The 16683-nt window shown below is 45.6% G+C and overlaps 1 protein-coding gene across 3 annotated transcripts in view; it reads left to right on the forward strand.

Moving 5' to 3' along the window:
- The window catches only part of RILPL1 (Rab interacting lysosomal protein like 1), a 21121-nt gene continuing 4438 nt past the window's right edge, over window positions 1-16683 (forward strand). For all 3 annotated transcript variants that reach the window (XM_057422056.1, XM_057422057.1, XM_057422058.1), the window contains exons 1-6: window positions 1-460; window positions 3758-3908; window positions 9177-9295; window positions 10573-10791; window positions 13227-13399; window positions 13925-14017. In XM_057422056.1, coding sequence (XP_057278039.1) covers window positions 164-460; window positions 3758-3908; window positions 9177-9295; window positions 10573-10791; window positions 13227-13399; window positions 13925-14017 — 1052 coding nt within the window. In that variant the 5' untranslated portion in view covers window positions 1-163. The remainder of the gene's footprint in view (window positions 461-3757; window positions 3909-9176; window positions 9296-10572; window positions 10792-13226; window positions 13400-13924; window positions 14018-16683) is intronic.

A 16683-nucleotide genomic window follows, 5' to 3' on the forward strand; every position in this document is an offset into this window, starting at 1 on the left:
CCGGCCAAGTTTAAACACCCCCCCCCGGCACCGCCGGGACAGCCCGAGTTTGCGGGAGTTGCGCGGGGCCGCGGCCCGGGTGCGGGGTTCGGCTGCCGGGGGGTGCCCCGCGAAGAAGACGCCCCGCTGCTGCCTATGAGGGTGCCGCGGGGCAGGGCGAGCCATGGACGGCGGCGGCGGGGTGCCGCCCGCCCTGGAGAAGAACGCGGCGGAGCTGACGGTCATGGACGTGTACGACATCGCCTCGGCCGTGGGGCAGGAGTTTGAGCGGGTGATCGATCAACACGGCTGCGAGGCCATCGCCCGCCTCATGCCCAAGGTGGTGCGGGTGCTGGAGATCCTGGAGGTGCTGGTGAGCCGCAACCACATCAACCCCGAGATGGAGGAGCTGCGCCTGGAGCTCGACCGCCTGCGCCTGGAGAGGATGGACCGCATCGAGAAGGAGCGGAAGCACCAGAAGGTGCGGGATAAGGCGGGGAGGGACGGACACGCGGCGGGGCAGGGCTGCAGCCGCTGGGGACAACAAAGCGGGCGGCTGGTGCGGGCCGGGATGCGCGGAGCCGATGGGAGCAGGCGGGGCACGCAGTGGGTACGGCCAGGGCAAGCTCATGGCTCTGTGTGGATGCTGTCTTAGCGCCGCTGAGCGTTTGGGTGTGTTGTTGTTTTCCTTCCCTCCTGCAAGTTTTCTTCCTCCTTCCCTTTCTCCACCCTTTTCCCAGCCTCTGCGTTTCCTTCCACTTGAGTCTCCCTGCTCAGGACTCCTGCTCCATCTCCCTCCCCTGATGACAGGATAGCGCTGCTTCCTGCTAGGCCAGGAAAAGTCACTGACCGTGATACACTTTTCCTAGAGCTGTGAATGATTTGGCAGTCTAGTTTTCCTGGCACACTCACCGGGTAGGCAAATCACAGGAGAGAGATGGAGGTCCGAGCGATTTCAGAGCAGTGTTAGAGCTGAAGAATAGAGAAGAACACTCTCCCAGATTCCCGCTCCATCCTCTGATGCATTTTGTCCCTTGGCTTGATCTGAAGCGGTCATAGTGTTCCCTGACCCTATTCCTGTGAAAGCCCAAGATCATTTCCCATATCCTGTTACCCTCATGTATCAGGACAGCATGAGCTGCTCCACTTACTGCAGGGAAAGCGTCAGATCCGCTCCTTAAACCATCCAGAGAACTGATTTAAAGAAGTGGTCCTAGTAAGTGGCTGTGCTAACGCGTCATTTCTGGCTCATGCCATTCCTGCTTGCACACACAGATTCGGGATAAAGAGAAGATAGAGAATTGCTGGAAGAGAGACCTCAAACTTTGAGAGTTGGCTTTAACTTGAATCAAGTTTTATATGGTTTAGAAAGAGCCAGCTGGGGGACTTTCATTTAGCATATGGAAATCCAGGATAATTCCTGCAGCATTTTGCAGAGGAAATCTCAGGGTAGTGTCTCTGAAAAGGATGGTAGAAGATCTTTAATGTAGAAGAGCCTCCAGAGTCTGAAGTGGGAAGGTCTGGAGAACAGGTACAAGTACTTGTTCTTGGTTTTTTGAAGGCGCATCACCTCTGGGAAGAATCTCCCTGCTGAGATCTCTGTATTGCCGGTCAGCAGGAACTCCACCTCAGTTATTTACAGAATGCTGCATGGTGAAGTGGATACCAACCTGGGTCCAGCAGCAACACCCAGTGTCATTGTACGGCCGATGTTCTACGTAGATGCTTCTGAAGTTCATTTATGTTTAAAAGCTTCCTGAACATGTCAGCTGCATAACACTGTGCTCGCCAGCTTCAGCTGATCTCCCTGCAGTTCACCACCTCTACTCTGCCAGCTTCTCTGATAGCCCTGAAACAGCTCAAAGAGGGCTCAGACAATCCAGATGAAACTTTGGTGCCAACATATTTTAACAGGGCAGATCAAATACATGAGACATAGGTATTCTTTCAATCAAGTTGATTCCCAGTGCACTCAGTCCCTATAGAGCAATAGTGGCACATCGTCTGTGTCCCAGTGTGAGGGTTTGAAGACTGACTCTTTTGCAGGGCACGTACTGATAAGCAGAAAAAGCCAGAGACTGAGAAGTAGCTGTGACCCAAAAGTCATCCAGACAAGCTTTTAGTGGTCCTTGCAGGCATCAGTTTGTGAGGATTTTAGCACTCAACACTTTACCTGTAAATCTGTTTTGCCTATAAAACTGGCTTAGCACTCTCTGGAGTTTCCCGAGCTGCCTGGCACCTACTGGCCCATAGATCTGCCTTCTCTGCTTCACGCTTCTACTAACGAGGGTTCAGAAGTGAATTTCTGCTCCATTTCATGGGCTCTTCAATAGCAAGAAATAGGAAAGCTTGCCCAGGCACACTGTGGTATAGCTGTGTGTTTACATTGCAGCCACACATTAACAATAGAAGTTTAGCTAGTTTGGGTTTCTGTGTTGGTTCTATTTTGGTTTTATCAGAATGCTCATAACTGATGAATGTGCTGTTTTCTTAGCTGAAGTAGGTCACTGCGTTATTCTAGCTACAGAGTTGTAATAGGCAGCAGCACTGTAATAGCTATTTGGCAATATACATTTCCTTGCAGATTTGCTTTTATATTCTGAAGATAAAGAGTTTCAAGTAAAATAAAGGTTTTCTTGATAATTAAGCTGACAGCATATACAGTACTACAGTATTTTCTGCATAACTCTTAAATAAGTGTTCTAAAATCACAGCAATGCAGTAATAAATGCCACAATAAAATGGCATTTGGACCCCACAGTCAATAGGAACATGATTTCCCATTATCAGAGCATACATTCAGAGCAGAAAGCTACCCTTTAATCTCTCAGCAGAGCTTATTTTAGCTGAGAGCTGTGCCTGGCAGGGTTGTTGTCTGCATGTGTTTTGTTGTTAGGTAGGAGAGGACATGCTGGCTGGATGCACAAGTCAGCAAGTGACTCAGCCTGGCTCCAGTGATCTGCATGCAGCTTTCGTGTTTGAAGCACATACATGAAAATGGGGCAGAGAATGCCCCTCACTGCACAAGTATGATTTACAGCAAAGGCTTTTGGAACACGTAAAGCTCTAAATACAACCCTTTTTCCTTGAGGACTGTATACTTTTTGTCCTAATTTGACCTTTACAGGGATTGGTGACAGCTGCTCTTGACACACAGTGTCCCGACACATGGGAGCTGTTTTGACTGGTCTCACTGCTGCTAACACAGATGCCACTCAAGGCATTCCATGTAGAACAATTTACATAAGAAGCAGCAGCTTTGTGTTTATGATGTGGACTGGGAGCTCTGGGTTTGCTGCTCTCATTATTTTACACTTGTGTTTCATAACACAGCGTTAGACTACAGATGCAGCTCTTTCAAAAGGAGCAGCACTGGTTCTCCTGGGCTGTGCTGTGCTGTGTGATGTTTCTGGGGCATTTATAACAGCTTTTGTGCTACCTCCTGGGATGCAGGAGGTAATGGTTGCTCACATTCAGTTACCTTTTCTAACACAGCAGTCCCCTTAACCTGGCCCTTGCAGCAAAATGGGGCCTAAGAAACCATCCTGTGGGTAATGTGCATGTCAGAAATGTTTGCATGAGGAATTGTCTCCTCATGTGTGGATGCCTGGATGCTAGCATTAGAAATGTAGATGTCTTCTAAGGAATTCTAGTCTCCTTTAACTGTTTTCTATACAAATCACAGTAGGATTGTGACTAGTTTGATCTGTAAATAGTTGAGTCAAAGGCTCTTCACGTGTTTAAAAGTATAAATGTGTTGTCCTGATCTACCCTTTAGGAATTAGAACTGGTGGAGGATGTCTGGAGAGGGGAGGCACAGGACCTCCTTACTCAGATTGCACAGCTGCAGGAGGAGAATAAACAACTGATGACAAACTTGTCTCACAAAGACATTAATTTCACAGAAGAGGAATTTCAGAAGCATGAAGGCAAGTTTGATACTTCAAATGCAGTACGTGCTTTTGTTATAAAAAGCAATACTTGATCAGAATGTTTTGACTGGATATTCTGGCTCTTTTCCTATAGATTAATGCAGGTCTGGGTTGGGGGGGTTGTCTGGGTTTTTGGTTTGTAGTTTTGGTTATTTTTTTACCTAATAGAACATCTCTGATGACATGGTGGCACCAAAGACATGATAAGAGGTGGAAACAGGAGGGGAAGAAAAGCCTGAACAAGTTTTTATTTGGAAGAGGAGCATATCTGAAACTAAAGCCTAGCTTCAATTTTTAGTCTATCACTTTGTTTCTTTTTAGTTAACACTTTGCAAAACCCATTCTTAAACCCTCCTTGTGATTCCTAATGCAAACAGAATAATCCATTCAGCAGTTTAGTTCACACCATTATGCACAAAAATAAGTGCAAATGTTGATCTATTCAGGGTAACTGTAAAGCAGCAAATCAAGATTCTTAGTCTGAATTATATCAGTCTCCAATAGGGAGATATTCTAGGACAATTCTCCTATAACAGGAGTGATTGGTTTGATTTGGTTTACCTGCCTTTAGCGTTCCTCACTTGTTTGGTACTTAAAAGCAATTTAGAGTAAGTGAAGAGATTTATAATCCAGGGAGTGGATGAATCCAGAACAGCTGAAACAGCCACTTTGTGAGCAGCTTCTTTCTTGAGGCAGAATGAAGTTCAAGATCATAGAATCACAGAATAGTTAGGGTTGGAAAGGACCTTAAGATCATACAGTTCCAACCCCCCTGCCATGAGCAGGGACACCTCACACTAAACCATCACACCCAAGGCTTCGTCCAACCAAGATACAAGATTCTGAGTTGGAAGTACAGGTAGAGTCCACTGCAGCAATTCAAGCTTCCACCCAGGTCAGCAAACAGCTCTTTCCCCAGAGCAGGTGAACAGATATCTACTTGCTCCACAGTTCCTAGCACATAATTTAGGCTGCCAGATACCAAGTCTATTTCATCATACTTTGCTGAGATTTAAGCTGAGGTGTTGTGCAGGTTTGGGGATGAGGCAGCCCTGAGCCCAGAGATGGGGTAGACAGCTGAGAATGCTAACAGCAAAACATGCTGGTGATGGTTAAGTCAGTGTGGAAGTGGATGTGCATGGAGAGAACCATGGTCCACTGCTTCAAGCCACAGCTCCACTTTCAGTAGGTTCTGATGGTCAGTAAAGTCCTAGCTCCCTCCAAAGTGTAGCACCCTGTGTGTAGTGTGCAAAGTCACTGGCTGGGCTGGAAACAAGAGCACACAGCTGAGCCATTGTAGCTCTCCAGTAAAGTGTTAGGAACAAAGTGTTAGGTGTCCTTGTGCAGATGCCAGAGGTTGGGATTAGATGGAGGCTTGCTGCAGGTGGATGAAACCCTATCCAGCACTGCGGAGGTTGCACTTGGTTTTGCTTTCTCCCCACTTACCCTGGGGAGGAGTGTAATGGAATCTTCAAAAAGCTAGAATTATTAAACCTCAAAATCTCCACTTTTTTAAAAAGCAAATGCAACACTTTGAATTTAGGAGTCAGTTATTGACAAAGAGAGGGCTCAGTATCAGCCTCACAAACTCCATGCAGCATTTTAGGATGGCAGCGTTGAGTCATGGACCATGAAGACTGACATCTCATTATAAAGAACCAGCTTCCCCTTTGGTTTGTCTTTGGGTTTTTTCCTTCCAGTGGGTATCTCCCTCACTGCAGCTCATGTGCTTGTATTTAAATATAGCCATACTCTCCACATCCAGCCAGCCAAGCAAATGCCAGGCATGCTTTTCATGTTATTTTTACTGTCTACCCAAGTATGATAACACAAACAAAACCTATAAACCCATTCCAGAGATCATGTTCTGGGTTCACTGATAGTCTTTGGAGAAAATTATCAGTTTCAATTAAATCATATTAATTTATAGCAACCTCATCTTATTATTGGGGCCTGTGATATCAAACCCAACTGTTTTCCTTTTAGGCAATTTTGTCATTAATGAATGGGGATAGATTTGTCCCAGATGACTCGTCTGGATAATGTCAAAAGCAGTCACGCTGCCTTTTTCAGTCTCCATCATTTGATCTGATACACGTAGAGGCAGAGGCAGGCTTTCAAGCTAAATACTTTGTTAGCTGGGCTGTGACCACACTCCAGTCTTCCTATCTCAGCATGATTTAGTATTGTGATCATGTCTCCCCTCAGTGGCTAGCCCCTGGGATTAACAGCTTGCTGCTTACTCACCAGGCAGCTAAAGGAGTTATTTTTAGCACAGGCAACAGAGGCCAGTGATTGAATGTGCAAGACTTTGAGACCCAATCTTGTGAATTAACAGTCACATCAGTTCACAGAGCCTGGCTGTAGGATAATGAGGGTGTTTAGGAGAGAGGCAGAGGCAGTCCTATCTAAACAGGAGTGTTCTGCACTGCGCAGAGCAGGGTTTGCGTGAAAGGACATGTAGCAGAATATAAAACACACAGCTGGGGTGAAAGATGAGTCTGCAACCTCCATTAATGCTGCTCCTCCCAAGCTCAAACCGATGGTGCTGACTGATTGGAATATCCTAGTAAATTGCCACAAGTAAACTTGACCCAATGTGTGGCAAACAGGACAAGCAGGCTGCTGTTCCACTGCAGCGAGGGGAGCTGCTTGCCTCAGGCTGGCTGTGGTAATGCAGACAGGCAGCAGGATGTCAATGGTTGCGTGAACCTCTTGTGCTGGGCTGCTGAGGAACCTACAACTCCCTTTCAGAAGTGCAGGCAAGCTTCCAGTCTGAGTATTTAGGTAGTGGTACAGTGCCACAGGTCCTGCCTGGCACTTTGGCCTGTTGGGATAGATGTGACACAACACTAAATGGGTCCCTAAGCATAAAAGATGTTATTTTTCCTTCTTTTTTTCAGCCTTTTAACTTCTCCTCTCCCCCAGCTGCTTTCCTTTCTCTTGCTTGAACAATGCTGCGATCACAGCAGTGCACAGGAAGCTGCTCATAGGATATGCCATAGGAAGCCAGCTGGGTGTGCCGTTTCAGACCTTGCAGTTGCTAGAGTTTGAATCATTTAGAGATAATGACTTTACATTTAGGGCACTTAGTGATTTCCCTCCCTCTTACCCAGTGCCTGAGGAAATGGAAGAAGATGTGACTGATTCACAAACACTTCCCACCTTTCCTTTCTCCTCCTCTTGAAAGGAAAATGATAATGTAGTGATCTGTGCACACAATTGAAGGCTTTTGGGTTCACCAAATGTTAAGGAGAAAAAATGAGCACAGTGGGAGGAAAAGCAGTCAGCACTGAAACGGTACTTTATTCTTTAAATAGCACCTGCTCTCCAGAGATCTCAAAACATCTCACAAGTACTAATGAATATAGGTGCACTCGCTATTCCTAGCTCCTGCTGGGGTGACACCACCAGTCTAAAGTTTCACTGCAGTCCCTCTGTACTTCAAGGCAGAATTTGGGGGTCTTTATTTGTTTTTAAATACAGCTGATGCTTTAGGCCCCAGCAGAGGGTGCATCCAGGAACCTGTAAATGAGATTTGTGCACACAGTGCGGTACCAGACGTGTTAAGCAGCAGTGTCAGTGTCTACTTGTCCTCCCTTGGTGGCTATTGAGCTGTTACCACAGTGAAGAATTAAATTTACCTTGCAAAGAACTAGAACCTAGAGCAGAGAGGTGATAAGAGCCAGGGTCCCAAAACAGAGCACTCAAACCTACCACTGAATTAAAAGAGATGAGAATGTAATACTAGAAGATGAACAGCATGTCACACTCGGCTCTTTTCTAGGGTTTGAGAGGAACATGTACTCTGAACTGAATTCCCAGCCATCATGATCACCAGTTTTCTTTCCAGCAGAGTGGTTTCCTGTTCTCTGCTCTACCATAGCTCTGGTCCTTCAGTGGTGAGGGATCAGAGCTGCTGTTCCCCTTGTTTGCAGTGCTGTGCTTTTCTTATGCCTGCATGGCAACCCACAGCTCTGCAGGAGTGCACAGTTACTGCCTTTCTCTCTCCTTCTCTCAAGTTTGTCTTGCTTTACTGTCTTATCCATCAGTTCCAACTGTAGGTGATCTGTAAGCTGGAGTTCCTCAAGGCGTGCAGCCTACATTCTCTTTGGGAGCAACTTTTGATATCTCTGATGAAGGGATCAGAAAGTCTGATGAGCTGATGTTAGAAAGCAAAGGCCTGACTGGCTGGATACATTTGACGTGTATGCAACGTATTTCTGATGTGGGAACTGCTTTAATATGTTGAAAAGAAAGTGGCTTTCCAGCCACCCCAGATGGGTGAGTGAAGTCACCACCTGCAGTTCATAAATGGAGGAAGCTGAGGACCCATGTAACTAACTAGTTTGCCAAAGGTTATAGAACCAGAACAGACGCTGGATTTGAGCTCCTGCTTGGATTGAACTTAGGACAGAGCAGCCACACACTGCCCTGGTCACAGGCTTTTATTTTCAAGCCATCCTATGGGATGTTGTGCTACATGATTTTATGCGATAGTTTAGGACCATCAAACTGCCTGTGCAGTTTCCAGGAAAGGCTAGGGAAGTAGATTTATTATCACACCAAGTTCAATCATCTCTGGTTTTGCTCTGACAAGCCCATCACTGCAGTGCCAGTTCCCAATTATCTATAGCAAATAACAGAAGAATGCAATAGGGTTGCAAAATATGAGGAGAAAATGTATGACCATAATTCAGATTAAATGTCTGCTCTAGATTCAGGGTGCAGGTATGCTCTGAAGGCCCTGCTTCCTCTCCTTTTTGAATTGGGTTTTAACATAGAATCATTCTAGTCCAGCACTCCTCAGCTGGTTTGGATCTAAGTGCAATCCACAGCAGGGACATGTTGGTTAGAGCTTGCTGAGGATCCAGACCATCCTTTTTACCCCATCAGGGTCCTGGCCAGCTGATTCCACAGATCATCACACAATAACCAAGCTCCTTGGGGCATACTGCGAACACTGATGTCAAACTGCAGAGGCACCAAGAGGTATCCATGTCACTCCACTGTTATAAATATTTCTGAGGACTGTCGGTTCCTTCTTTAAGGACTTCCTGTGCAGTGGCTTTACGGAGTGGATTGTGTCATCTATGTTCCCTGTTACCCTTGAAGTAATCCTTAAAGCATCTTCCAGCAGCATCTCTGTAATTCTACCAGCAGGCAACTTCCAGGGTCTTTACCTAAATATCTCTCACTATTGTTCCAGTCTCAGCAGCTTCTCATTGTCCTCAGGTTTTTTTCCTGTGTTCTTTTTTTAACCAGGAATGTCAGAGAGAGAGCGGCAAGTCATGAAGAAGCTGAAGGAAGTGGTAGATAAACAGAGGGATGAAATCAGAGCAAAGGACCGGGAACTTGGACTTAAAAATGAGGATGTAGAGGCTGTAAGTGGCTCTGAGTCTTCCTATTTCTCTTCTTTCTCGTCCATACTTCCACAGCCTGGGTTCAGTTTTAAATCAGTGTAGGATCTGTAAGCAATGCCAGATGATTAGTCCGGTAACTGACGTGTCCAGCATAACTATGGAGTGTCCAAAACCATTAGGGAGCAGACACACACCCTCTGCTGAGTCCATAAAGACCAGCCACACTTGGAAGTGACTGGAAACCAGTGTAACAAGAGAGGAAGACGGGGGAAGGACAGCTTGTTTTGTTTGTTTCCTAAAGGACCTCATAGCTCTCCCCTTCCATGGGAACAGGACAGGGAACCTACCCTGGCTTCTTGTATCTCTCTCTGCTTTGGCAGTGCAAACCTCCTCAGCACCACCAAGGAATCCCTGCTGAGGTGAGCGAGCTGCTGTATGTTTTACAGGTACTCTCTGCAGAGTTTGGCAGCTGGACCCCACACACGCACTCCCACACCAGGGCTGCAATTTGGATTACTTCTTTGCACAGGAAGGGAGAGGAGGAAGGGCCTGAGCTCAGCCCAGGTCACTTACTTTGGCCAGAATGTCACCGAGAGAGGATGGGTGTTCCTAGGGACCATAGCACAAGAGATCCGGCTTTAGTCTTGATGAATCACAGACTCCACTGTGACTGTGGGAATCACATGATGTCTTGGCTCTTTCTGTGTCAGGAGGAATGACCTCCTTACCCATATTTTGCTTCCCATCCTCATGCTGCCTCATCTCCTGAGGCCATGGGACTTCTCTGTGCTAGCGAGGGCCAGACCTAGATAATCCCTGCTCCAACCAAGTGCCTCTGGCAAGTGCTGTGGCCTCTCACACTGGTGCTGCCCATGAAGTGGCTTGCAGGTCACAGCCTGCCTTATGAGAGCCTAAGAGCAAAAAGCAAAGTTGGAGTATGAAGTACTCATATATTGAATATGAGGATTCCTCTGTTTTGTCTTTCTCTCTTGTACTCTGGGTTAAGATTTGATTCAGAATTCCATAATCCCTATCGCTGAACTTTGCTCTTTTGAAACATATGTTTCAAGAAGTGATGGATTAGCTGGAGGAAAATGCCTCTTTACTCTAGAAATCAGTTAAGTTTTGGTGACTGTAACTGTAGTAGATAATTAGATATTAAAAAACAATGGGAGTAAGGAAGGAGAATTTTCCAGATGAAATTCAACAGGAACCCACTATTTTTCCTTTAACATGATGTTTGGGACTTGGCCATCATGACTGAATGGATGCTGACTTATTGCATCCATATTTTGCAGCTTCAGCAGCAACAAAACAGGTTAATGAAGATCAACCACGACCTGCGGCACCGCATCACTGTTGTTGAGGCTCAGGGGAAGGCGCTGATCGAGCAGAAGGTGGAGTTAGAAGCTTATCTTCAAACCAAGGAGCAGGAGATGGGCAACCTGAGAGCAGAGCTGGGGAGACTGAGAGAAAAACTGCAGGGTGAGGACAGCCAGAATGGGGAGGAAGTGAAGGTAAGAGGCACTTTAAATCACTTTGTAAACAGCCTTTATAAAAGGTTTGGAATTCATCCCAAGTACCTTGTTGGATAAATGTGATTGATGCACATCGGAGGCAATGGTGGGAGTTGAGGACAGCATCTTGTGATCAGGTGTGACATACAGAGAGCAGGAAAGGCCCCATAAGGTGGATGATGACCTCTCCTTCCTGAAGGAGGGAACCGGTCTCACAGAAGGCAGTGGGATGTCTGCATTAGACAGCAGCTCTCCCCTTAGACTTGGCTACCCATCATACAGCCTTGGGAGTGCAGCGTTTTGGTCATGAATGAGGCTGCAGAATTCACCAACTATTAACAAATCATTGCTTCAAAAGAGAGTGTTCTATTAAAACCAACATGAATCAATCCCAAATCACTGGAGCATCAGCTGTTAGTTTGTACTGAAGGCAGACAGTGGTTTAGTAGCACTAATGTTTGGTATGTTTGGCCTCATTTTGTTTGTCCATATCAATCCTTTCCTCCAAAGGAAAACAAACCCATCCTTGAACAGTCTGGGGTTTCCAGTAGATAAGCAGCTGGCAAGTAGCTTAAACTCTGCTGAGCATACAAACATGTGAGCCCTGATGGGTCCCAAGAGAGCAGTGCACCATGATGGTGGTGGCATGTGAACCACAGTAGAAAAGAAACTGTGTCAAAAGCAGTCCCAGAGGCAATGCAGAACCTGCACACTTGGTCCTCGCAGTGCTTATGGCACTTTTGATCTGTTAGGACTAAGTTGGTCTATTGCTCTCAAATCAACACATAAATATTTGAAGGCATCTTTTAGAGGAACCCAACTTTGGCCTTAGTTCTGCTTTTGCTTCCTGTTAGAATTTGTGCAGTGAAGTGTTACCAGTGCAAATGCCCATGAAAAGCAAATGTTACTGCTTGGGTACTCAAGTGCTTGCAGGAACAGGCAGAGACAAATCTGCAAATTGATTTGGTGCTGAGGTCAGAGCAGCAGGGATACAACTCGGAATCATTGAATAGTTAGGGTTGGAAAGCACCTTAACTATTCTTTATTCTAACTTGAGGGGAGCTTCCTGAGAAAAGGATGCATCCCTGATCTGTTGCATCCTTTACTCCTCTTTATGGTTCCTACTATTTTTCCTTTGTGCATATGACACTGCTTCTGCCTTAGTAAAGCAAATATGCTGTATTTTGCTTTCCTAATGTCGCTCTTAGAAAAGTACAAAATAGGATAAGGGGCATCATGATATGAAAGAACTTAGAGGAGCACTATCATGCAGGCTGGATGCATTGGTGACTGCTCCAGTACCAAGCAGTACCATAAATGCCTGATAGACTGCAGCAGACTGACACATCCAATTCACTTGTAGTAGGCAGGAATATACATCAACAAGTGGAGAAAAAGGCTGATGGGGTCCCCTGGTCCCCCCTGGAATGTGACAGCCAGTGCTGTGTTAACATGTCACTGCCGAATTGGGCAAGCACTGTATTAATAATGAAAAGGATTGTTTCATTGCTGTTAATTCAGCCAGGACACCCAGCTTTGTATATGGGGCTGCAGAGCCTCGGCCTGGAGCCAGCAGGAGTGAAAGTGCCTTCAGTCTCTGAGAGAAAGGATGCATTCTCTACCTCTCTGTAACTCATCAGTTCCATGGCAATGGCATCTCTTCTAATTAGAGCCCTTCCCCACTCTCTTTGCCAGGATGATGGCTAGACAGGAATTGCAGTGGCAAGCAGGAAGCTGGAATAGCTGCATACTCTGGAATGGACATTGCTTGTTGGCTCAATCAAGACATTTGCACTGGCTACAGGTGCTCAGTCTGTGCTGATTTGAGCAAAATCTAGCAAAAATAGCTTATTTGGGCAAAGGTGTGGGGCAAACTGAAAGAAAAGGCGTCAGCTCAGACCCTAATCTAGAGGGGTGAAGAAAGTGTTTGGGTAGTTTCCTTTGAGCCTCTTGTTAGGTTGCACCAGTCTTTTAAACAAGTGTGTTTGGATGAATGGGGTGAATCAAACGGAAGGACAAGTGCACGCTGCTCTGCTGCTCTGTCTGCAGGACAAGGGCTGCAATCCCTGCTGTAGAAATTGATACTGCACCAACCTTAGCCTAGCCAAGGTTAACCTGAAGTCAGGTACCAACAGACAGTAAAACTGTTCCAGAAACACATGAGCTTAAAAGAGGGTAGGATCAGGCCTACAAAAAACGGGCTCTGCTTAAGAACTTCAGTACTTAGCTCCTCAGCTCACGGAGCTGTTCTTGCTGAGAGTCTGTCACAGGAAAAACTAATTCCTTCTTTATTTTTCCTCTTAAAATTGGTGTGTTTCTCTTAAAAGAGGATTTAATAATGCTGAAAGGAAGTTGGGAACTAGATGGATAAATACTTCCAACTGCTCAGGTGTGCACTCGCATGGTGAAGTTAAAGCCCACGTTTCACTTCCTAGGCAGAACCCAACAATGATGACTGCCTCTCCGACTCAGAGAAGATGGCATTGGACTTAAAAGATCCCAATCGTCCAAGATTCACCTTGCAGGAGCTCCGGGATGTCCTTCATGAGAGGAATGAATTGAAATCTAAAGTGTTTTTACTTCAGGAGGAGCTTTTATACTACAAAAGGTAGGTTAGAGCTCCTCTGCTGTTGCATGCTAGACACAGAGGAGCCATAGGGCAGGTCTAGATGTGCTCTGCAATAGTGTCCAACAAGCTTGTACATCTACAAAGGCTTCAAGTAGAGATTGCAAGCATATGGCTTTAGTTTGAATCTGGTTCCTCATAGTGGGAAAAACTATGTCCTTCCCTAATTCCCAGGTTCCCCTGAACTTTAGAATGATTACAAATATTTAACACTTTTGAATGCAAAAATGAGGACAAGAATGGATCTAAAATGAAAACTTTAGAACTTTTATTCAATGCATTCCTCTTCTCCCTCTCCTTGTCAGGTGGAAAGACAATATTGAAAGGAGACCCAGTTCTAGGTGCTGTCCCTTGGTTGATGAAATCCATGGGAGATGTTTCCAATGAGCTTTGAACAGATCTTTTTGCATGTCTTCACCAACAGCATTATCTCAGATTTCATTTTAAAACTTAAGGTGCTTCCATGGCTTGGGAGGAGAACATTCATTGTTGTTTCTTTCTTTCAAGTGAGGAAACTGAAGAAGAAATGAGATCCCCTCAACCTACACCCATAATTCAGCCTAAACCCTCAACTCAGCCTGAATCTGGAATCAAACGACTGTAAGTAGCCTATTTTCTAAGGATACTGGAAATAGTCTGCAAACAACAAGTGTCTCTTGAGGGTAGGACAGTTTTAAAGAATTTAACAATGAAGACAACGACATCCCTAATGGATATGGGAGAGACACTGAGGGAGCACATGACAGCTATCAGCAAACAGAAGTCAGCTTTGGCCAAAACTGCTGCCTATTTCTGGGACAACTTTTGTCTCGGATTATTTCCTGTGGCACCTTTTGCTCCCTAAATGCAGAGAGCAGCGGGGAGTCCAGCAGTGCTCCATGTGCTTGTCTGTGGCCAGACTGCTGTGCCCACTCCAGTTCTAATGATTCCTTCTTAAGTACACTCTTCAGGCTAACTGAAAGAGCCTGTGTTGCAGTGTTTGGTTATAGCTGGTATGAGATGTTAAACACAGACACTGATCTTCCTAGGGAATCTTCTTGTCTGGGCTGCATAGTCATACTCCAAAGAGAGGTGCTCCTGATGGTGGTCTTCACCAGAGCACCTCTCAACCTGTCCTGTGTGCCCAAAACTGAAGTTGATGCTGGATCTCAGTGTGCGAGGACTGCAGGAACAATGCTCCTGTTCAGGTGCAAGTCCCAGTTCCTTAACACACTGACCCTAAGGTGATGGAGTGTCAGAAACCCACATCATGCTCGGAAGACATGTGAAGAGCATTGTTCACAAGTAAAGTCAGGGGCAGCACTGTGGCAGTTGGGTTTGCAGAACAAGGCTTCCTCACAACCTCGCTGTGCCTGTTTCCTTGTTGAACTAAGCCTTTAGAGCCTGACTTGCACTACGTGTACAGCACAAAAACCTTTGTTTGCTGAACAGATTTGCTGCTGGAGAGGATTCCAGCTTCCTTGGGTGTAAGAATCCCACCTTCTTCTGGTGAAGTATTTCATGTTGCTGCCCAAAACCTAAGCTTACTGTCAGAGGTGTGCATTTACTTGTATCAATTATAAAATCAGTGTTAGCCAGTCCATCTATCTGGTGAAACTCCCTCCTTATACATTTATTTATTCCAAATTAAGTCTTGTAATCTTGCAGCAAGTCTTTGGATTTTTGTGGGACTGGAAGCTTAACTTTTTTAACTGCATAAATGATCTTTGGAACAGCCCTTTGTTTCCACATAAAAAGCCCTTCCATCCTGCCCCCATGTCCAGAACCTTCCATCCTTGTTTAATAATAGCAGCAGCCCTGTGAGAGCAAGTTCCATTGGAAGAACTGCTCTGATCCAAAACACCATAAAGTCAGGAGGGCTCTTCTGATTATTTTTGCTGTGTTTGTTGAGAGAACTCTTCCCCTCACATGACTAGAAAAAACACTTTTGAGTTTGGACTTTCATCCTGTGGCTGTGACGATGATAATGCTTCATTTCATGAGATTTCCACTGTAAAGCTTCTCTTCTAATATTTTAGTACTTTTTAAAGCTTATCCCATTGAGGGGGGTGGCTGGTTTCAGCTGACACAGTTTGAGTGGATGGCAGTTTCCATGCTTGATATATGAAGCAAAGACAGCATAAAAATGTAAACAGACATTGTAAGACAGAGCACACACTAAGGAGGTGTTAGCTTTGACTCTGCCCTCTGCACGCGTGTGGGCAACACAGGGAGCCATGGCAGGAGGCATGTAAGTGTGTTCAACCACTTATCTGAGTGCTTTCTTTCTCTCAGTTAACTTACTGGTGCAAACAGGTTCAGCATCAGTCAATGCACGTTTTCAGACACCTGCCCAATCTTTCTGCTTCTCAGATTCTGTGTTAAATTCATAGAACTAAACCCACACACAATAAGCCACAAAATCATGGTTGGGTCCCTTTCAGAAAAGGCAAGAGTCCTTTCCTGCCAGGCAGTGGAAGCACATACTGAGCCTGCTGTTAAGATGAAATTACTTTCTTTAGCTGTGATGCTCTGTCTCTGTCTACTCTCTCTTCCTTTAGCCATCATATTAAATAAGGGAAGATAAAACTTTCTACTTAAGTAACCTGAAGACTGGTGATAGTTGTCAGATTTATCTTATTCTTGCAGCCTGTCTGGATAAGATTTGTCTGGTGTGTTTCTTTTCTTTCCCCCCTCCTCCCTGTGTGTGTTGTCAACACTGTACTTGTACATGGGCTTTAGAAAGACAGGAAATTTCACTGCTGGAAAAACCAAACAACCCAAGTGTAGCATCTGTCCTGGTACACACCCCTCCTGCTCCTCCTGCAGTCTGTGCCTGCTGTGAGCTGTCTCCTGAGCTCCCTTCCCCTCTCCCAGGCTGGGTGCTGTTAGCCCCTTGCCATACAATTACCTGGGTAACACTGCCACATAAATCCCCTCCACACCTAATGATGCAATGAAAACCTGTAGTGCTGATATCTGCACACAGAGTGCCTTTATAAATGAAAGAAAGCAGGGTTGCTTTTCCCCTGCTTAAGACTTCTTGTGAACCCAGGACAAGACTTTTCCTCCTGATTAAACAAAAAGCTGAAGTACAAAAATAGGAGACACTGATGCTGTCCTCTCCAGAGAAGCTTTATGCTTGCCTGGGTAATGTTCCCCTTCTTCCTTCACCACACAGCATCTCGGGGAATAAGACATATGTACATGTAGCCTGAGCCATCTGAGGCGTGCTCAGGTGACTCTGTGCTGCATCTCCATAAAGGAAGGAAAACAGAAGCTACAGA

The sequence above is a fragment of the Pezoporus wallicus genome, unplaced genomic scaffold (assembly GCF_028554395.1).
Source record: "Pezoporus wallicus isolate ANWC-B61680 ecotype Strahan unplaced genomic scaffold, APGP_CSIRO_Pwel_v1 contig_12728, whole genome shotgun sequence".
Lineage (NCBI taxonomy): Eukaryota > Metazoa > Chordata > Aves > Psittaciformes > Psittacidae > Pezoporus > Pezoporus wallicus.